Genomic DNA, 22,772 nt, shown 5'->3' on the forward strand with positions numbered 1-22,772 from the left:
CCCTGTGATCCTAACTTCCTCTGAGCTGTCTTCCGTCTCCTGAGCACCAGTCCACACTCACGGGACCTGAATGGAGACAGCCTGTAGTGTTCTTCCCGCTGCACACCAACCCTCAATAACCATGTTCTCACTTGGCAGTACCTTAACTCCTATACACTTAGTCTAGAGCCACAAGTCACCGGCTCACGTGTTTCTGTACATTCTATGTCTTTCATATATTTATAAATTCAAGCATGGAATGTTAAGTCCACGAAGACATGTAACACTGTACTCAAATGCACCAAGTCAGTGCTGATTATCTCTGAGTGGAAGAACATTGCATGGTTTTTAGAATGTGTGTGTGTGTGTGTGTGTGTGTGTGTGTGTGTGTGTGTGTGTGTCTTTAAGATAGTGTCCCAAAGCACCAGGGTGCTTGTTAAAATTCACCCAGACATGGTGACTCGGAACCTCTGCGTGATGTTAGGAAGGGTCCGGGTGACTTCTAGGCATACTGTAGTTTGAAGTTCTTGCTGTGGAAACTGTGATGCATCTTCTGTTTGAAAGCTCTTCAAATGAAAGTGCAACCCTCCACGATCCTCCATGAGTTCCCTGAGGCCAGAGCAGCAGAAGCTGGAGAGAATGAATGAAGAACATGAATTACATGAGCCCAGACAGGCTCTAAATCTGCCATCCCTTGGTAACTCTGTGACCACGCTTCCTTGGCCGGTGCTATCAAACAGCTGGAGGCCCTCCAGAATGTCTTGTCTCTCTGTCAACTATTTTTATACAGAAAGAACAAGACACTAGACAGCAATAACTCATTAAATGAGATATGGATTTTCCCCTTTGCACAGTGGAATTCATTTCTGCCTCTTCTCAGGAGCAAACACAAATCGTTTTAATGATTTCCCTGAAATGTAATTAAAGCTGTTAAACATCCCCATCTCTACAAAAGGACACCAGTTATTCTAATCTCAGATTGATGCTTGTGGTCCTGCACTTATTGATGTAAAGAAACAGCTTTTCCCCAGAATGCAGTGTGTCCGGAGCCTGACATATCCCCACCCCCACGTCCTTTGCCTGTGTTGCTCAACTGGAACAACTGATTTCTGGGTTTTTAAAAGTAGGATAAGGACTTTTTTTCCTTTTAGAGGTGATCCAAACCAATGAACTGCATGTGTCTGACATGTTTGCTATGAGAAGTTTTAAGTCTGCCTTCGAGGAATCAATCTGTTTGATAGGCTATTCTTCTGTGTCTTTAATTCTTTATCTGGAAGGCAAAAGGACAGTTGGTCACATTCGATTTGCTGATGCCTGTGATTTTAGAGTCTCAGGAGACACTGGCAGTTACAGAGGCACTGGCTCCCATGACTTACAAAAATGGTGCAGCCATCTAATCAGCTGGCTGTGCAGGTGTGTAACTCCGGGCTTCCCATCAACGTGTCAGTATGGGGAGGGGAAGTCTATGTTTGTGTTAGCACAGATGTGTTCTGTTGTTGTTGATTGTTTGGTTGCTTCCATTTGAAGAAACATTAAAATGATCTTATACCAACAAATAATAGCAATACTATAATACACCAGGATATCTATCATTCAGCCTTAAAGACACACCTACAACATGGACGGACTTTAAAAATAGAGATGATGATTCTTTCTGCTTAGGACATACATTAGTTAAGTTCAGAGAATAAGAAAGTAGAATGGTACCTGTCAGGGCTGGGAGGAGGAGGGATAGGCCGTTATTACTTCATGGGTATAGAGTTTCCTTTTTTACCAGATGAAAAGTGGCGTGGAGATCGGGCTGGTGAGGGATGCAGAGCAATGCAAATGTTCTTCAGGACAGTGAACTGTATCTTTAAAATGATGTTGTTTATATGATGTAAATCCTATCATACTTAAAATTCAAATTCAGATTGCAAATGTTGGTGGCTGTGTACAGCAGATTAAATAATAGCACAAGGATGGAGGAGGACATCAAATGATCAGGCCAGGGCTGACCTTTGACTTTATGCTACCCCACCTGTTCACCCAAAGCCTTGATACCCAGCCATGCCTCTTCCTTGCAGCAATGGTACCCACCAATTTCCCCAGAGCTTTGACCTTATGGAAACAACCTGTGGAGAATGTTGGCTTAGGCACCTGCCATCTCTGTCAAAGCTCAAAGTCCTCTGGACATCTCGAGTGCAGCCTGCACTGTTCCAACACGGCCTACAAATCTCCCCTGAACACTTCACCTAGCCTCAGCTGTTAAACTTCTCCACCCACTCCAAGAGCCACAAATCAGCAAATGAGTGCCTAGAGTCCAGAACTCCCTTGCTCTAGAATGACAGTAGCCAGTAAAGCTATCAACGTAACCTTAACTCGCCTAACCAGTGCGTGCTCCCTGCTTCCTTATCCACCCTTGTTAGCTAAAAGTCATTAAAATCCAGTTGTGGAATTTTTGTTATCCCACATAAAACATGGGGACCATGTTCTTACCTTTAATCAATAGACTCTGATGCCCCAGATGTAATACAGGTTAGCATTAAGAACTGACTATACATACCAACCACAGTTTTCTCTCCCTCCTCTCCTCCTGTTCACTCCCCCAACCTCCTTTCTCCCCACCCACCCCCATCCACTCCGCAGAAGGGGTAAGGCCTCCTATGGGAGTCAACAAAGCTTGTCAAGTTGAGGCAGAACCAGGCTTCACTCCCACCCCTCTACGCCCCCACCCTCACCATCTCATCAAGGCTGTGTGAGGCATCCCACCATAGAGAATAGGTTCCAAAAAGTTAGCTCATGTGCTAAGGACAGATCCTGGTCCCTCTGCTAGGGGCCCCACAAACAGACCAAGCTACACAACTGTCACCCACAGGCAGTGGGCCTAGGTCAGTCCTACACAGGCTCCCTAGCTGTTGGTCTAGAGTTCATGAGCTTCCATGAGCTCAGGTCAGCTGTCTCTGTGGGTTTCCCCATCATGATCTTGATCCCTCCTTGCTCATACAATCCCTCCTCCCTCTCTTCGACTGGACTCCCAGAGCTGGGCCCAGTGCTTGGCTGTGGATCCCTGCATCTGCTCCCATCAGTTACTGGATGAAGGCTCTGTAATAACAATTAGGGTAGTCACCAATCTGATTATAGGAGAAGGCCAGTTCAGGTGCCCTCTCCACTATTGCTAAGAGTCTTAGCTGGGGTCATCCTTGTGGATTCCTGAGAGTTTCCCTGGTACCAGGTTTCTCCCTAACCCCATAATGGCCCCCTCTATCAAGGTATCTCTTTCATTGCTCTCCCTCTCCATCCCTTCCCTAACTTGGCCATCTCAATTCCTCATGTTCCCATCCCCCATCACCTCCCCTCTACCACCACCACTCCACCCCCAATTTACCCAGGAAGGAGAGGAGGAAGGGGAAACTGTGGTTGGCATGTAAAATAAATTTTAAAAATGTAATAAAAAAAATAAAATGCAGGAAAAAAAAAGAAGTTTCCCAAATGCTTATGGTCTCTACTACTGATACCATGCCATCTGCTGCCAAGCATGCCTCTGTAGCCTCGAGGGCATGCCCCATGATTGGTTAACTGAGGAAGAGAAGCCTAGGGACTGGTTTACTGGTGGGTCTGCACATTATTTAGGCACCACCCACCCAGAAGTGGACAGTAGCAGCAGTACAGCTCCTTTCTGGAACAAGCCTGAAAGGCACTGTCAGAGAAAACAAATCTTCACAGTAGGCAGAACTTCTGGCGGCACACATGCTCATGACATTTTTTGGAAGGAGAAATGGGCTGATGTATGCTTGTTAACTGGTTCATGGGCTGTAGCCAATGGATTGGCTGGATGGTCAGGGAAAGAGCATGGTTGGGCAATTGGCGGGAAAGATTTCTGCAGAAGAAATATGTGGATATATGTGCTGGCTATTCTTACGTCAACTTGACACAAACTAGATTTATCTGAAAGGGGGTAGTTGAGAAACTGCCTTCATAAGATCCAGATGTAAGGCATTTTCTTAATCTGTTATTAATGGGGAAGGACCCAGGCCATTGTGGGTGCTGCCATTCATAGGTTGGTGGTCCTGGGTTCTATAAAAAAGCAGGCATAGCAAGCCACAGGAAGCCTTCAAGCCAATAAGCAGCCCCCGTCCATGGTCTCTGCACCAGCTCCTGCCTAGCCCTGCTTGAGTTTCTATTCTGACATCTTCCAATGATGGACTATGATCTGAAAGTGTAAACCAAATAAATTGTCCCCTACCCCCCCCAAAAAAAAACAAGAACTGATTATAATTAGAGATTCCACTCTTACCAGATAGTTATTTGAAAACTAGAGAATGGGGGCTGGAGAGATGGCTCATTGGTTAAAGAGACCCTCAGACACCAGGCACACATGTGACACAAAAACATATGTACAGGCAAAACACTCATACACATAAAATAAGACAAATAAATATGCTTATAATACCAAAGAATGTTCCCTACTAGCTATCTTTCTTTCTTTTCTTTTTTTTTTTTTTTTTTTTTTTTTGGTTTTTCGAGACAAGGTTCTTCTGTGTAGCTTTGAGCCTTTCCTGGATCTCTCTCTGTAGGCCAGGCTGGCCTACTCACAAAGATCCGCCGGCCTCTGCCTCCCAAGTGCTGAGGTTAAAGACATGTGCCACCACTGCCCAGCTAGCTATCTTTCATAGTGCTGGAATGTTCTACACAAAGGTACTAGGGGAGAAAAGTAGTCAACAGTCTTATCCAACTACGAATGCTATAAGTTACAGTAAAAATTAGCTTGTTAATTGATATATCACTGGTGTGGGAGTAGCATGGATGTTATGGGAGTAATCAAATGCTTTCTAACTGGATTTAAAGCCTGCTCTGCCAGACAGAACTCATCCATGATATTGCTAACAAGGTCAAAATCCCAGGGCTAGCTAGGTCATAGGCCCTAGGGGAAACCCTAATATTCTGCTAAATGAACCCAGCCATAAACTGCTGCTGGAGTTTTCATCTTTATATCCATTAGATTAGTTCATCTCGTGACTTCCATCAGAGAAGGTTATTCTTGCAATAGATAGCTAAAGCAGAAACTCAAAACTGGTCGAAGTGCAGAGAATTGGATTGTGGAGTGCTCAGCCCTAAATGGGACATTTATGGCACACACAATAATCAGGGGTCATCGTGGAAGAGGGCCAGAATGGCTGTAAGTGAAGAGGAAACGGACATGCGCACCCAAAAGTACCCGCTGGAAAAGACAGCACTGTTGCACACACGGACTCACAACAGCTGTGGCTGTGCATGTAGGACTTACACCTGATCAAGCCAGGCAATGTTCATCGTGGATGGAGCAGGGGCTCATGAAGCCCCGCCCCAACTGAAGAGCTACTGACAACTGATGTCTTCTGGTTGCCGGAGAGTCAGTTTTCTTCAGGGATGCAGTGTCTGCAAGACTACTCACTCTCCAGCACATTGTCCTACACCCAGGCTCACGCAGGCAGCGCTGATTTGACTCAGTGGGCTTAAAAGCAGAGCACATAAAGTTGGGAGGGGAAAGTGGTGGAGGGAATGAGGAGGGGATGGGAGGAGAGGGAAACAAAGTGGATTTGAGCAAAACACATTAAACGCATGTGTGAAATTCTCAAACAATTAAAGCAATTTTCTCAAAAGAAAAAAAAAGACTCTGAGGGCTGGAGAGACGGCTTAGTGGTTAAGAGCACTTACTGCTGAGTTGGCTGTTTGAAACCTGGAGCTTATGCAGGGACACTTGGCTCAGTCTGGGAGGAAGGGACTGGACCTGCCTGGACTGAGTCTACCAGGTTGATCGCAGTCCTTGGGGGAGGCTTTGCCCTGGAGGAGGTGGGAATGGGGGGTAGGCTGGGAGTAAGGGGAGGGGGTGGGAGGGGGAGAATAGGGGAACCCATGGCTGATATGTAGAACTGAATGGTATTGTAAAATAATATATATAAATAAAAAAATTAATAATAATAATAATAATAATAATAATAAAAAGAGCACTTGCTGCTCTTACAGAGGACCTGCATCCAGTCCCCAGTACCTCCTATAAATTTAGTTCCAGGGGATCCAACACCTTCTGGTCTCTGTAGGCACCTGCATGTATGTGGTATACATAAACTCATGCAGGTACACACATATATACATAAATAAAAATAATAATAACTCTTAACTTAAAAATGCTGAGAATATTGGGGCTGAGATGTAGCTCACTCATTCGTTTAGCCAGCACAAGGCTATAGGTTCAATCCCCATACACACACACACACACACACACACACACACACACACACACATACACACACACACACACACACTGGATGGTGGTACATGCCTATAATCCCACCTGTAATTCTTGTATGCAGCATGTAGAGGTAAGAGGATCAAAAGTTCAAAGTCATCCTATAGGTGTCACTCATAGCAAGTTTGAGGCTAGCCTTGGCTACATGAGACCTTGTCTCAAAAAGGAAAAACATGACAGGAGAATGTGTAACCTTTGGTTGTTTGTCCATCTATTTATTTAATTTATAGATGTTTTTGCAATGAAAAACTTAAAACACAATACCATTTTCTCCCTCTTCTCCCTCCAACCCCCTCCTATGTTAACTCTCCGCTGACTTTGTCTCAAATGCACGCCCTCTTTTTCTTTATTATTGTTACTGCTTATTCTAACATGTAATAGAGTCACAACCAATTAAAATTTCTAGAAGAAATCCCATGCTAGGAACAAAAATGGGTTGAGTGCCTGGCACTAAATGGGGGAATTGCCAGTAGAAGAATTCTGCCCAAGAAGACTTGCTATAGCTGTTCTGGTAGCTACCTAACAGATGGCTTGTAGGTGCATTTTTTCTTCCTTTTTAAAAATGATTCATTTTATTTCTGTTTATGTTATGTGTGTATGTGTGGTCTGCCTGGTGTGGGTCCTCTGAACGGAACTCAGGTCCTCTGGAAGAGCAGCGTATATTCTTAAGCACTGAATAATCTCTCCAGCCCCTTCTTTTAGTTTTTCTACAAAATGCAAACAAGGCTAAGAAGATGCTAAGAAATAAACCTGTTTCTTAACATCAATTTTAAAAAATATTTGGGTGTGTGCGCACGCGCACACGCGTGCGCGCAAGCACACATATGTGCATGCATGCAAATGCACGCAGCACAACCATGATTTTTTTTCCACCAAGCATGTGTGGCAGTCACAGAACATTTCTAGGACTTGGTTTTCTCCTTCCATCATGTAACAGAGGTCAGACCATCTCACTGGCCCTCTTTTTTTTTTTTTTAATCAGTTCCTATCTCCAATCCTTTTGAGGAATCATCTAATGAACCATGGATCATTCATTATATTATCTGCACTCGTACAGAGACAGGCAGGAGAATGTGCCTTGCTTGTATTGTCAACAATTTTCAAAGTATTTGGTGTCTAACACCATTTCTGAGATATGAAGATGGGTTTTCTTAGGTTTTAGTCTCTTCTAAAACATCAAAGATACATCTTAATGCCTTCATTTATCTTTTTCTTCTTTTTTGTAAACAGCAGGTAACTTGTAGGGTCTGCCCACATGCTGTGTGCAGGCAGAGGATCACAGGGAAGCTCATGAGTTAAATCCATCCTAAATGGGGGTATTAAGTCAGACAGCAAGTCATATCCCTGTGCTGGGAATCTCCTTCTACTGCAGTTTGGATATACCATAGTGAGAGGCAAATCAGGAGAGTTTGCTCAGGCTATCTCACAGTGGGGTAGGTGACTGTGTGGGAGGGGTGACTGTGTGGGAAGGGTGACCAGCTTTGCAGAACACATGCTTGATCTTCCCTCATTTTTTTCCCCCTCTTCTCTTCAGAGCATGCTGGAGCTGGAGAAGGAAAGAATTCAACTTTTATGCAATAACTTAAACCAGTACAGCCAACATATTTCTCTTTTTGGACAAACGCTGACCACAGTGAGTAGTGGAGACTGATCCATTTCCGGTGTGCATGGTAAGGGTAACAGGAAACAGTTCTTCCCCAGCCTGCTCTCCTTTGCAGAGCCACACACAGATCCACTGTGCCATCAGCAAGGTTGATGTTGAGAAAGACATCCAGGCTCTAATGGAAGAAACCGCAATCCTGTCCACAGAAAACAAATCTGAGTTCCTACTGACCGACTACTTTGTAAGTATGGAGTGGCAGAAGTCAACCTTAAGCGGGCACCTTGGCCATGTATTGAGAGATCAAGCTGAAAACAATGCTAATCCCCACCCTGCCCTTGACTGCCCTAGAATTCAACTGTATAACTAAATCTATCTCAAATGACTGGCTAGGACTGTCATGATGTCCTTAAAGCTCAGCATGCCGGCATCTGACTTCACAGTCCTCGGCAGTAAGTGGCAGTAAGTATGAACTGACTGTTATCCAGTGCGGTGACGTTTACTCAGACAGGGACACGTGAGACAAGGAGAGTGATCTGAGCTCCTAAGGTGGAGGGCCAGTGACCAGTGTGGAGCTAACTGTAAATTCTGCAAGTTCCATCTTCAAAGGATTATAGCTTTGCATGCTCTTAGAACTGCCCTTTCCCAGCACCCACAAGCCTGGTTTTTTTCCCTCCCCTAACAACTCCTCCCTTCCTCTGTGGGTGGCTGTCCACTTGTGTTCAGCCACCTCCTGACTGAATAATATGAGAACTCACATACCGCCCGGTACTGTGACTCATGCCTGTAATACCGGCACTTGAGAGGCTGAGGCAGGAGGATTGCTGTAAGCTCAAGCCCAACAGACCGAACTAAATAGTGAGACCCTGTGTCAAAATAAAACAAAGCAAAACGAAAACACAAAACCTTGGCGGCTTCAGCCGTAACCTCTGGCCTAACCGACACAGGCCACGTTCTTTCTCTTCCACCATTTTTGCTCAAGCCAATTGTCCTTACTGCTCCCGGTAGACTCTCCAGAGAACCCCCTTTCCTTTCTCTGCACCCTTTCTCCTGCAGAACGCCCTTTGGCCTCCGTCCACTTCACTTCCGGGTAAGTCTACAGCCTGGGTGCCTGTGCTGTTGCTGCACACGTGTGGCCGTGACTCGCTGGTTCTCCTGACGATGTTTGGGGAACTGACGGTCGAGCACCGTTCGGGGCTCAGCGTGCGTTCTGGCTCTAGTCGTCCGGCTAGCAAGCCGACACAGCATTCAACAAACACTCGTTCCACTCCTGAGGCAGTCCTAACCTGAGGCGTGCACAGAGTCCTGCAGTGGATGACTAGAGGACTTGAGCTTGAATCAATGCCAATGATGTCGTGAAACGTGAAGTATCCCGCAAAGAGTTATTTATCAAGATGCTGAGGTCACCGTGGAAAATCTCTTCCTCCAGGAGTAATTTGTTTTATTAAATAAGATGCTCAGCTGTGTACTGATGAGTTGTGAACAGGATGCGACCTTATTAATCAGGCCTAAAACAGGTGGAACAATGTGTGAACCAAAGATTATCTTCATTTTTCAATCTCACCCCCTCTGGTGAGGTAAAAACCGTCAAATGTAATGAGGGAGAGTCTCAGAAAAACTAGGAGTAGTGACTCTCATTTTTTCTTTTAAGTTATTAAATATCTTTTTTTTTTCCCTTCTAAAGGAAGAGGATCCAAAGAACACAATGGATAAAGAGAGACGGAAATTGTTGATAAAACCAAAACTGTTGAGACTGCAAAGAGACATTGAGAAGGCCTCGAGAGAAAAAGAAGGTGTGTGATTTTCATTCCACAGACCCAGGGCTGGCCTCGAACTCACGACATAGAGCAGACCAGGCCGGCCTCGCACTTGTTTCCTGTCTCTGCCCCTCCTGCACCGGGATACAAGCTTGTACCATTCCTGGCTTGTGACCATGTCCTTAGATGCAGGACAAAGGAAAGTATTCTGTCACACTCAGAAGCTTTACTTGGAGTTAGGGTTCATCTGCTTTTGTGGAGTAGGGTGGGGGTCCTCTCTTCTAAGAACTGCATAGTAAATTTAAGGTATGTTGAATAAAAGTAAAAAAAAAATTTAAAGTCACCTGTGAGGCTGGTGGAATTGCTCAGTGGGTAAGGGCACTTGCCTTGAAAACATGACAATGTGAGGTGATCCCTGGAACGCATGTAAAGGTGAACGGGTGCCAAGCTGTCCTCTGATTTCCACGTATGCTCTATGGCACACATGTCCACATGTCTTACACACACATGCACACATATACATACACATCATTAATAAAACATTTAGAGTCGGGTGTGGGTGCACACCTGTAATCTCTGCACTCAGGAAGCCGAGACAGAAAGACTGCTGTGGGCTGGAATCCAGGCTGGGCTTCATAGTGACTTAAAGGCCAGCCTGGCATAGAGTGAGACCCCCATCTCAAAAACTAAAATAAAGAAAACAAAAAAGTATACAAAGACACTTTGGTCCGTTTGTGAGAACTATGTAAGTAGTTCACTGCTATGCTTTAGAAATGCACAATTTTATTTCTCTCAAAGTGGCTGGGATGAGAAACAACTTGTGTGATATAAACATGACTTGGGCATTTTATTTCTGTCTTCTTTCTAACGTTTGAAATGTTATGACAATCACTCACGTTAAATCCCATACTCAGGAGTCAGAGGAGTTAGCATGTGAAATAATTCAAAGGCAGGACACACAACAAAACAAGCCCACATTTATAGTGCAGCTTCTTGGCATAGACCACAAGATTTCTTTTGATGTAACTGGGAAACCCAAGATAGACGCTGCAGATGTTAAAAAAAAAAAAAAACCAACAAGGAGGAAGAACCTAGCAGGATCCTGTAAATGTGGGGAATACTGGAATGGGTCAAAGGAAACTCAAAATCTTGTCTTGAAAAATCCAGTCAGATTCTTTAAGCACCAGCATTTCTCAGATTTCATCTAATAAGGGTAGCAATAAATGAACTGTATGTTCACTTATCATCTCCATTGAGTAAAGAAAGCCCCATGACGGCTACACAGGGAAGCCCCTCCTCCACCCCCCACCCCCACTGTTGTGTAGGAAGTCCCACGTATATGGCTTCTAGCCTTCAGGATCTCTTTAAAGGTACTGTTCCCTGCTATGCCCCACTAGGACTGGGTGAAAGATGACCTAGAATGTGGTTTCATTTCCAGGCCTGGAACAGAAGCTTAATGCACTCTCCAGCAACTCCTCCTTCTCTGATGCCAAGAGCCAGAAGGATGCAGCGGCCTTAATGGACGAGGTAAATATTTGCGGAGCGCATTTCCTGATGAAAGGGTTATTTTTAGAATATTTGTTTTTCAACCCACTTCTTATGCTTGCCGCTCCTTCCTCCTGAATCAGAACAATTGAGTGGGAGAACTGAGACAGCCAGCTCCTCGCGCGGGTTGGTGGAGGGATGTGGAAAACTCCTGCCACCCAGAAGTGTTTGCTCTCCTTTCTGTAAAACAGAGACACCATTGGGTTCTAAATAGAAGTCTCCAAATTAGATGCATTCTTTAGTGGAACCATAGGCAGTTTGACCCTGACGAGTGACCACAGTCCCCAAATCACTGGCTTGCCAGTCACAGAAGCTGATCCTTGGAGTTGGCGCTGCTGGTCATAAAAACCTGGAATGCTACTGTTCCCATCTGCCAAATGGGAATATGGATACTCTACCATAGAGCTCTTTGAGGATGCGTTGTTACCCAGAAAATGCTACTGCAGTACTCAGAGGAGTTCAAAATCTGATGGACATCTTGTTCTACTTATTTGTCTTTTACAGTGGTGGGATAGTATAACACACACAGCTGTTTTGTTTTTCACTTTCAGTATAATGTCCAGTAAATTATGAGGGAATATTCTCCCTCTGTTATGAAATGGTCTTTGCACCAGGTGATTTTGCCCAATGTAAGCTAATATCAGTATCTAATAATTCTGAGCACGTCTTAGGTCTGCCAACCTGAGTGGGGCTGTTCAGCGGGTGGGTTGAAGAAGTATTACCTCAGTTCTCAGCTAACGTTGGGCATATCGGGATGCTACCTCACCATGAGTGGAGGTGCAGCTGGAGTTGTTAATACTATTCTACTTTCCATTTTTCCTTCAGATGACATCAGAGTCCTTCGAAAACAAAAAGATAGGCCTATAATCAGGAGGAGGGCGTGGGGGGGGTGGCAAAGGCCTCTGAGGAAACAGGGAACTATTTTAGAAGCAAATGTTTGGAGGAATTGGGTGGGAGTGGGAAGGAGCTGGAAGAGGGCTGGTGCTGTGGTTTGAGTGGTGAGAAGTGGGCTCCTGTTAATACAAGAAGAATCCAGGGAGAGCAGACATTTTTAGTAATGTCTTGTAGGATACAGAAATCTGGAGAACTTTCTTACCTAACCTAACTCTCTTGAGGAAGTAGATATCTAACAATTCTACCCAACTTGGGAGTTTCAGTAGCGGTTTGGTGAGAGCCGGCACATGCATCCATGTACACAAACACACACACACACACACACACACACACACACACACACACACACACGATAGATTTCCTTTAGTGGGAAGGCTGATACAGAAATGACCCAAACACTTTCTGTGAAAAGAAAGCTCTAAACCTGTTTGCTTGGGAACGGAGATATGAAATACTGCTGCAATGACATGTGGGTATGATTTACAGGAAATCATAAAACCCACTGTAGGACATTTTTTTTGTTATGGCACAAAATGTTCAATGAACGAATTCAATGCAAATGGCATTTACCAAAATGAAGTCATAAAAAGCACGGCACCAGTGTCCTCGCTTGTCTTCGCACAGAGTCTTGCTGTCATGGTCAGCATCAGGCATGCATTAGCATCATTTGCCCACAAACTAACCTAACTCACGTGGAAGTGAAGAGAAGAGTCATTCCCCGAGCTTGTGATGTCTGTGTGCAAGCTCGAAGCTTTGAGTGGTGGACGCCACATGCCACAGAACTCCCTTAGACAAGCTTCCCCTCGGGGGAGAGGGACACTGGTGGTGTGAACAGATGCCGTAGTATTTCGTAGTATTCAGGGACAGGTCCTCAGAGAGGAAGCTTGACTTGTTGCAGGGTCTCCTGGAAGTGCCATGTTTGATTCAAGAACGTTGGCAAAGAAGCATTCAGAGTGGATGATATCTGTAGACGCTGGGAGAGTGCTGCTCCTAAGAGCTTGGTGCTTCTCTGATGTTTTCGGATGTGCCATAGCTGGGACCTAACCCCAGAGGCATGGGGACTTTGGCTTTCATCTTAGGTGAACCCGTTGCTAAGCAAACTGTGCCGAGGCTTAGAGGCCGTTCCTTCAGAAAGTCACTTTCTAGTTGGACCATGACACTTAGGAATACTATGCCGGAGTAATGGAAAAGAGAGAAGGAGGGGGTTGCAGAAGGCCCTTCCAGTGTTCATTCTGTAATTTGATTGCTCCTGACTGACCTTTGCCTACAAAGAAGTAATTAGGATGCTTTAGTTCAAGGTCAAAGCCAGAACAGGAAGAGACTAGGAATTTAAGTCACTCCTTGTCTTTCTGCTCAAACACCCCGGATTATTACTGGAATGTTGTTTCCAGTTTTGAGGAGCAATGTTACTAAAACTCTTCTGGACAATATAAGATGTGCCTCTTTAAATAAAAGCAAACACAACTCCCGTATATTGTGGTGGGACATGCTCAGTTCTTTCAAACTCTGCCTCATGATTCTGAGAGTAATCAACACTTATTTCTTTCTTGATCCTCAGGGGAAAAAATGTCCAAAGTTGTTCATCATCACAGACTACCTAGAAACTTATCTAACTAGTTTCCTTTGCCCTAGCTACAGGAGTAAAGACTGAGCAAGACACACCAAGTCTTTCCCTCTACCTTGTGTTAAAGGGCTTATCTTTTCAGTGTGTTTTATGTGTATTCGTATGAACTGGGTGTGTATGCTTCTAGAACTCTCCTTTGAAAGGTATCCTGAGATTCCTTTATTCACCCAGCTGTGCCTCGTTCTCTCGAAACTTCCTCACATGGCCATATGATGTGTCCACAGCACAGTTTGAAACTGGACCTTTTGCAAGCGAACTCCTACAAGCTGTCATCAGTGCTAGCAGACCTGGAGCAAAGGCCGAAACCCAGCCATCCCTGCAGCACTGCATTTTCAAGTGGAAAGAAAAGGTAACGCTGAGATCACTTGGAACATCTTAATGGGCTTGCCAGGTGGAGGGGCTTACAAGAAAGCCCACCATGACTTCCGGGCTGTATGTGTACCTGAGGTTCTCACTGAGGTGATTAAGATAAACTTACTTTTACCCTCTTGAGCACATTGACAGCCAAACCCAACTAAACACATCCTTTGGAATGAGACTAAATCACTCAAGCGAAAAACTTAGGTGTTCTCCTCTCTCTTCATACCTTACCTTTAGCTTTACAATGTGCTATTGTAAAAATTTCTACTAACTTGAAAGGTTGGTATCCCTACAGATATAAACTGTGAGATCTTACGCTAAGCATCAGGTTCGTCTTAGCACAGTGTAAATGTACTCCATGGTACACAGTTTAACACAGTATATAAGGTGGATAGTATGAGCACGGTTTTGAAGGCCACCGCACACACAGGTGACTGTGCAGAGCTACACTCTGGGAATTGTTATGTGGACAGCTATTGCTTGTAGCTAGTTTCATTACATTCAGAAGGGAGAAGTATAACGAACATCCAGTGACCAAGGGACAGTACTCTTTCTAAGAAGAGTCAGAAGCTCTAAAATGGTCTCAGTCATTTTACTGGAGGCCTGTTAAACTTGGATTTCCAGAGGTATTGCTGTGAATGACCCATTCCAAATTGGAATGCAGGCTATGAAACAGAGTAATCATCTCATTCTGAAGATATTTTGCCTCTGGAATAAAAAAACTTAAACACAGAAGGTCTTAGAAATATTTTGATTATTTATGCATCATCCCCAATAAACACACACACACACACACCAAGGAATTGACATACAAAAAACAGTGTTTTATGAATATTTATAACACAGTTGTTTAAAATTACTTTTCTTTTTATAAAAAACTATTTGCACAGGAGCACTCTCACACTTATGTAAAAATATCCCGGCCTCTTTTGACGAAGAGATTAGAGAAAGCTGTGAGCGAGGCACCTTCTGGCGGGCAGAGCAGCCCTAGCGCTTCACCTTCAGGTAATCCAGCGCCCGAAATAATTGTAGACTGTGTCCTCTGGGTAAAGTTCATTGCTATATTTAAATAGGATTTCTAAGCCACAATTACCTATATTTACTAAAAGGAAATCTACCTCTCAGTTGAGAGTGATGAATTTGTTAGAGTCTGTAGTTTTGTGTACAAATGTAGAAAAGAAGGCAGAAAGGAATCATGAAAAATGCAAGCTGGGAAAATCATTTTATAACATGAGAAGTTATGCATACATGTGTGCCCACACATAAATACATACACACATGTCATTGTCCCGCAACTACATACCTTAATCTCAGCTCTCCAGCTTTTTTTTTTTAATTAAAAATGGACAAAAGAGTTTTTAACAAAACCCAAGGCATTGAGGTCCACACAATCTACTCAAAAGTCACCAGTGAGTTTTTGAGAAACAGTTCCCTAGTCAACAACGGATGATACACACATGCACTCCAAATGTTCCCCGTCTCTACTGAATGGCAAAGCTGCTGTGTTTTAAAAAGAAAACTGCAGCTACCACACTCATCACCTAATGACATCGACCATGTTCACGTGGAAAGCAAATAATTTTTTTTTTTTTTTTTTTTTTTTTTTTTTTTTTTTTTTTTTGACATTTTTGTTACTTTCACTCTCTGACTCATGTACAGCTGCTCGACTCACAGATCACCTGGTTGCTCATGTGGAAAGAAGCAAATAATTTTAAATTGCCATTGTTGTTATTACTATAGTAATAGTAATTTCCCCTCCAGAATTATTATTTCCTGTGTTATAGTCTGGGTCTTGGTTACATAATATGCATACTTTATACACATGTTGGGTATATTATAGATGCTTATTGAACCAAGGAATAAATATTAGATAAAAATTATAAAATTTTAGAGAAAATTTAAACTATGTACCATATTGTTAAACCAAGAATTTCTGATTGTGTCCATTTTGCCTATTGAGTCCACATGGTAACTACATTTTCATCCCCAACTCCAGGGCCTGGTGTGTCCCAAGGCAGCAACCATCTTTGCAAGGCCTTGTATACTTTCCAAGCCAGGCAAGATGATGAGTTGAATTTAGAAAAAGGTAAGACTTGTTCTCAAATATTTTGTGTTTTCATGTTGATACGCTTCCTTTGAATACAATCTTGTCTTACTGGGACAGCAGCAAGTTGTTCCTGGCTGAGGCTTACAGTCATTTTTCTTGGAATATAAAGTGTACTAAACTAAGGCTCGTGTAACGATAGCTAACGGTCAGTCCATGTTTCTATGTGTCAGGCACTGTTGAAGCATATCATTCAATTATTATTCACAGACTCCCTGAGACAGACTATTTATTCCGGTTTCATAGCTGAGAAGAATGACACATAGAAAAGTTCAGTACTTTGACTAAAATCACAAGCAGGGGCAGTGCAGGATTTGAACTCAGAACTCAGTCATGCCCTTAACCACACTGCTACACTGGGGCAGAAAGCCACTAATGGGAATTCATTGGAGATATAGCCCTGCCTTCTTGTTATTTAGATGGTAGAGTTGCAGAAACATGAAGTAATGTCTCCCTTAGTATGACAGAAAGTTCTCGAAACTGAGTCCATTGATGCACAGATTAATGTTTGTTCCCCTATATCTTGGAAAAGAACCTTGAGCCACTCTAAAGGATCAGGCCCCTTTGTTTGCATCAGAATATTTCCCAGGGAAGTGTTTTCTGGTAGACTGTATAAACTGACATTCTTAAATAAGTACAAATGTCCAGCCTCCACTTTCTGCATGTCTCTATAGATGGATGTCCAAGCTAAGACACAGACCTAGGAATGTGCCCATGAAAAAGGATTATGCCATAAGAGAAAGTTTACTATCCATGACCAGGATATAGCTTCCAGAACAATAGAAAATCAAGATGGATATTGTAGCAAAGGACAGCTAACAGTCATGCGTTGTCTCTTTTTTTTTTTTCTTTTCTTTTTTTGGTTGTTCAAGACAAGTTCATTTGCAGAACCGTCTAAGACAGATATTGTTAATCCTGTTTTATAGCTGAGAAGAACAGGGTACTGAGAATCTGGCATGCTTGCTTAGAGGGAATCTTCTAATTACCACAGGCTAGTCAGATTTCTTCTGGCAATTACTTTTCCTTTTCTATGAGTATAAAAATACATTTCTCAGTGACTACTCAAGAAATCAAGGGTCTGGAGTTTAACTTTCAAAGTTTACATTAAGCAATTGTTTGTATCAGTTCTCTATTGGTTGCAAAGTCCACCTATGTTTTATATTCTAAGTAGTGCTTTTCAACAAAACATAGCACCAGAGGCTGGGGAAGCTGACAATAATATTGCAAGTTGTTTGTTGGAATTTATTTAAATTTCATCGAGAGAGAGAGAGAGAGAGAGAGAGAGAGAGAGAGAGAGAGAGAGAGAATTCAAAATCAGAACGAGCTCCCGTGGGAAGAAGGAGATAAATGTGATTGGGAAGATCAGACTGTGACCGTTTCGGGTCCCTTCAGAGCGTGACTGAGCAGGGAAGAGTGACCAAGACAAACCTGGGAATGGTGCTGAAGAAAAGCGGCTGCTGGGTCCTGAGGTGGGGGTTCTACTTTGACGGATGGGAAGCAGCCTGCTAGTCAGCTTTTCAATGCTCTGACAAAATACTTGAGGAAAACAGCAGATGAAGAGAAATGGGGTTTTTTTTTGGCTCCTGGCTTTCCAGGTTTCGGTTTTGTTGGCTGTCTTTCAGGTCTGTGGAGAGGCTGAGAAGTTTACAGTTGAAGGTTGCAACAAGGGAGAAAAACCACTCAGTCCTTGATAACCAGCAACGAGCTGGGGGGGGGGGGTGAGATGGAGGGGGGAAGGAGGGGAAGGGCCAGGAACATGAGATAACCTTCCAATGCAAGCCCTTCAGTGGCCTTCCTGCAAACAGATCTTTGAGTAGGCCATTCAATATGAATGCACTAATGAAGTCAGCACCCTCGTCATCCAGTTATCTCTCAACACCACCACTGTCTGGGGAGTAAACCTTCAACACACAGGCCTTTAGGGGACACTTCAGATACAGATAATAATATGCCTGAGGCTTAACTAAAGTATGCTGGGCCACCCATCAAGTTTACAGTTACTAAGACCATGGTGACTTTTTTTTAAGGCAATAGAAAATTAGATAAGAACTGTATTAGGACTTGAGCTTTTACTCATTTCCTTAAAATTATTATGTCCAAATTGGTGTGTTATTACTAAAGTTATCTAAATTAATGAACAGAGGCTAGATTCCTATGTGAAATTGCCAAAAGACTGAATCCAAATGTGGCACAGGCAATTTTAAGAAAAAACTATTCGTAGAGACACACTTCCAATAGTCTAAACTCTCATGGCCACCAACATGGATAACCCTTAAGGTATGGACAGCAAGAAAGAGTTTGCTGACACCCCATGCACTGTACACGAAGTGAGCCAGCTGCACAACTCCACCATGATTCTGATTTTATGCAAACCCGCAGCCTAGCTCCGTAGTTCATTATTTCACTCTTTAGCGTTCTCTGTATTGCGGCTGTGTTATGCAAAGCACTCAGTAAATTTTGCTCCATCTGAATCAAATGCAGCAAGTGAGGTTACCAAGTCATTTCTTGGATACAGAATGTTCCTCCAAACCCTCACCAACTTTTGCTTGACATGGGCTCAAGTTGCACAGAACCGTCTGTCTGACTCGGCGTGTGTCCCCACAGGAGACATTGTGACCCTACATGAGAAGAAAGGGGAAGGATGGTGGTTCGGCTCTTTGAATGGGAAGAAAGGCCACTTTCCTGCTGCCTATGTGGAGGAGCTGCCTCCAAAGGCTGGAAACACAGCTACGAAGTCATAACACAGGACCGGACACATGGGTGACCTTACATGGTCTGTAAACGATGTGGTGCAAATAAAGAGGACGAGTTATCAGCTTTGCAAGTTTTTCTTATGCTGTGGGTGGTAGAGACCTACCTGCATGTCCCAGTGCTTGGTACTCAGGGTTATTAGCTTGAAACAGTCAAATAAAAGGCAGTTGGATTGAATAAAGCACAGGAGTTTATGGGTTCCTAGAATTCCTAAAATTTAAAACCCTAGAGATGATCCACTCATGACAAAATGGAGATGGTTATCCAGAGTGACTTCAGCCACTTGCCCGAAGTCATGTCATTATCTGGAAGCACACAATAATGAAGCTTTAGGTTTCTATTTTTCTTTAGTTTTGGGTGGCAACAAGATACAGCAGGCCTATGAGGGGTCAAGCAAAGCCTGAGAAATAAGAAAGAATACAGGCCGGGCGGTTGTGGCGCACGCCTTTAATCCCAGCACTCGGAACAGAGACAGGTGGATCTTTGTGAGTTCTAGGCTAGCCTGGTCTACAGAGCGAGATCCAGGAAAGGCACAAAGCTACACAGAGAAACCTGTCTCAAAAGCAAAAAAAAAGAAAAAAGAAAAAAGAAAAAAGAAAGAAAGAAAGAAAGAAGAAAGAAATACAGACCAAAGCCAAAACTAGTAGTGACAGACAAGCAGAATACATATATGATAGACCTGGGTTGAGAAGCAGAATAAAGGATGAGGATCAGGCCACAAAGTTCACCGGGTTGGGAGTGAGGGTGAGACAGTAAGTCTAGACTCTCAGCAGAGAATCTCAGAGCAGAGTGAAATTTTAACCAGAGCCCGCAACCTTCTGAGGTAGTGACTTCTCAGGCCCCACCCACCACCACCAGCTCTTAGAGTGAGGTCAAATGCAAGCCAAAAATGGCTTGGGATCTGAGGAAAAACAAAAAGGAAGGGCAAGGAAGAGGTGGTGTGTGACATTTCACGCCTCCTCCTTTCCTGTATGGAAACTTCTTTCGCCAATTGGGAAACTAGGTCATTGTGGAAGGAACATCCTAAGTGGCTTCCTACTGAAAGGAACTTTAATACCAGTAAGAACTTAGTTGGAGTAGAAAGTGGGACTCACCATTCCCCGTCAAAATGGAACTTTTGCTGTTGTTTGGTGTGTTGTGGCAGTGGCGACAGCAGCTGTGTGTGTGTGTGTGTGTGTGTTGAAACAGGATCTCACTATGTAGCCCTGGACTATCTGGAACTCACTATGCAGACCAGGCTGGCCTTGAACTTGTAGAGATCTGCCACCTCTGACTCCAACTCCCAAGTTCTGAGATTACAGGCCCAAAAGGGACATTCATGCAGCTTCCTCAAATGTCCTTTAAAAGCTTGAGAATGAAAGCCAACTCCCCCAAGGGTGGCAGTGCATAATGGACACATTATGGCAGCAGCTTGCCGAAAGTGGAGATCACACACTCCAGTGAATGAGAATCATGATGCCGATGGAGATACCCACACATCTTACTTCTCTGCCAAATAGAGTTTCCTTTTAAAGCATCCATATTTGCATTCATTAAAATCCTCTCATTATTTTCCTGAGCCCTCATTTTCTCTTTAATTCACCATCTTTCTAAGGGAAATTTTCAAATTGGGGAACATCAATTGTGAATGTGTTATTACATTCCTATCTAGCCCGGCGGTGGTGGCGCACGCCTTTAATCCCAGCACTTGGGAGGCAGAGCCAGGCGGATCTCTGTGAGTTCAAGCCAGCTGTCTACAAAGTGAGTTCCAGGAAAGGCACAAAGCTACACAGAGAAACCCTGTCTTGAAAAACAAAAACACAAAAACAAAAAAAAATACATTCCTATCTAGCACATAACTAACGCAACAATATTTGATACAGAAAGCAAACCTCAAGGAATTCAAGTAAAATTAATTATATGAAACAGAACATAAAACCTAGAAAAGCAGCCCAAAACTGTTTTTTGTTCATTACTCGGTTTTTTAAAATAAACCTTATTTTATTAAAAAAAAATGTGCAAGTAAATAATAACATAACACCAAATTAACCAGACCCAAAGTCCACACAACTCCACAGCTAGACGAGGCATTCTGAATGGGAGTGGTGAAGCTTCGTGCTACATTTTACACTTTCACTATCAGACACGCTTTATGCACTTATCCACCTCCCCAAACAAAAAGCCCGTGACAGAGGCGAGTGAACGATCAGCTTTCTGTCCTGTGTCCCGACTCATGTCCATTCCCTGTATTCAGTCCTCCCCACCCCCTCGTATTTAGCCCTTCTGATAGTATAATGCGAAGAGAAGAAACTGTCCAAACTTCTCATCCTGAATGGCACGTTAGTGGCAGCTCTCAGCACTTAGAGTGTTGGCAGTCCACCAGACAACGAACAGAGCTTGAATTTCGTTCCTTTTGTATACTACTGCTTCACTCTAGTGAGCTAAAAAAAAAAAAAAAAAAAAAAAAGTGTAGAAAATGACTGCAGACTAGACTGTTTTGTACATAGGAAGTGAGATAATGGTTTGGGATGAAATTTTCAGAAAGGGACCTTTATATATGTGCTGTTTTGTGAGAATGCAGAGTCTCCTTGTTTGGGGATGCTGCTGAAAAACATTTCTGCATCTGGGATATATAATTTTTTAAGTCCCCTCCACCCCCCTTAGTATACTCCCTTTCCTCTGGCTTTTTCAAGAGTGTCCTGCAGACAGCCTGATGAAGGGTAGTGACCTGGAACCCAGAGTGAAGAGACTAAGTTCCAAGCTCAGTTCCTTTTTCCATGGCACCTCACTGGTCGGGCCCTACACCTCTCTGGGCTCAGCTTCCCCATCGATGTGTAGCAGGAAAGATAGGTGCTCCGATCTAATGTCACAACTTCTCGTTTCAAATCTAGTGATCTGAGATTCATGTCACGGTTACAGAATGTGACAGATGAAACGTGTGTAAGTTTCAAGGAAATACTTTAAAGAGCTTGTGCAGGAGTCTGGGTTTAAGCTGTTCCTTCCAAATACTGTAGCTGTAAATTAAATAAAATGCAAATATAGTTTGCTAGGGTACATCTATTTCAATATACTTTTAACAGGGCAGGAATTTCCAGTTAGACAAGATTGGGTGGACTTAGATTTAGGATGAAGTTAAAAGTGCATTGGGTGAAAATTAATAATACATTCAAGCCTTTTGCATAGAATACAATATTTTTAATATTAATGCTCTTAAACTATGAACTAGGCTTTTATTAGTGGAATATATGCACATATCTCATGTCAGCAGTTTTTAGTACTGCTAATAACCTGAAATAGAGGCCACAGAAACCAGAGCCAGCTCTTTGCTGATCATCAAGATTTCATTTTATGTGCTTTCCTTATTAACAGAGCGAAAGCTGATGTGTCCATCATGTCCAAACACAAAGATACAGCAATTTGTTTCTTTCTCACATTTTCCATGACACATAATTAATATTCATAATGGCAAAAGGAATTTTAATCACTTAAAATGCTTTATGATCCATCAAAAAATGTCGCCATTTTATTGTACAGGATTACAAGCCTTTAACTAATAACTTAAAGACAGCTTAGTTATATTCTTCACTGACATGAACTCACTCCTCCGTACCTTGATGATCTAGGGGGATAGATAACAGGCTTGAGAGGAATAAGAGAGCACTGGATCAAAGCAGCACGCCCTCCTGTCTTTCTGCAATTCATGTAGAAGGAATGTACAAGTCAGGGGGAGAGGGACAAGAAGGCGGACTCGGACCAGAGTGTGGGAACAGAGACAGCAGAGGGCGGGGTTGTTTTGTATCACATCTTCATTCTCTGTAGAGCCCGAGTGGACGCTTCTCATTTGATAGCCTGGAGACTTCTCGGGCAGCCAGGTTCTGAAGCCAGCAGCTTTACCATTTGAATACTATTTC

General features: G+C 43.3%; 1 protein-coding gene across 1 annotated transcript in view; it reads left to right on the forward strand.

Moving 5' to 3' along the window:
* The window catches only part of Nostrin (nitric oxide synthase trafficking), a 56,165-nt gene extending 37,210 nt beyond the window's left edge, over positions 1-18,955 (forward strand). The window contains 9 exon segments of the mRNA XM_028882010.2: positions 7,782-7,880; positions 7,966-8,091; positions 9,532-9,640; positions 11,043-11,131; positions 13,892-13,988; positions 13,991-14,016; positions 14,918-15,032; positions 16,024-16,113; positions 18,736-18,955. Coding sequence (XP_028737843.1) covers positions 7,782-7,880; positions 7,966-8,091; positions 9,532-9,640; positions 11,043-11,131; positions 13,892-13,988; positions 13,991-14,016; positions 14,918-15,032; positions 16,024-16,113; positions 18,736-18,872 — 888 coding nt within the window. The 3' untranslated portion in view covers positions 18,873-18,955.
* The last annotated feature ends 3,817 nt before the right edge of the window (positions 18,956-22,772 follow it).

This window comes from Peromyscus leucopus, chromosome 4, assembly GCF_004664715.2.
Source record: "Peromyscus leucopus breed LL Stock chromosome 4, UCI_PerLeu_2.1, whole genome shotgun sequence".
Classification (NCBI taxonomy): Eukaryota; Metazoa; Chordata; class Mammalia; order Rodentia; family Cricetidae; genus Peromyscus; species Peromyscus leucopus.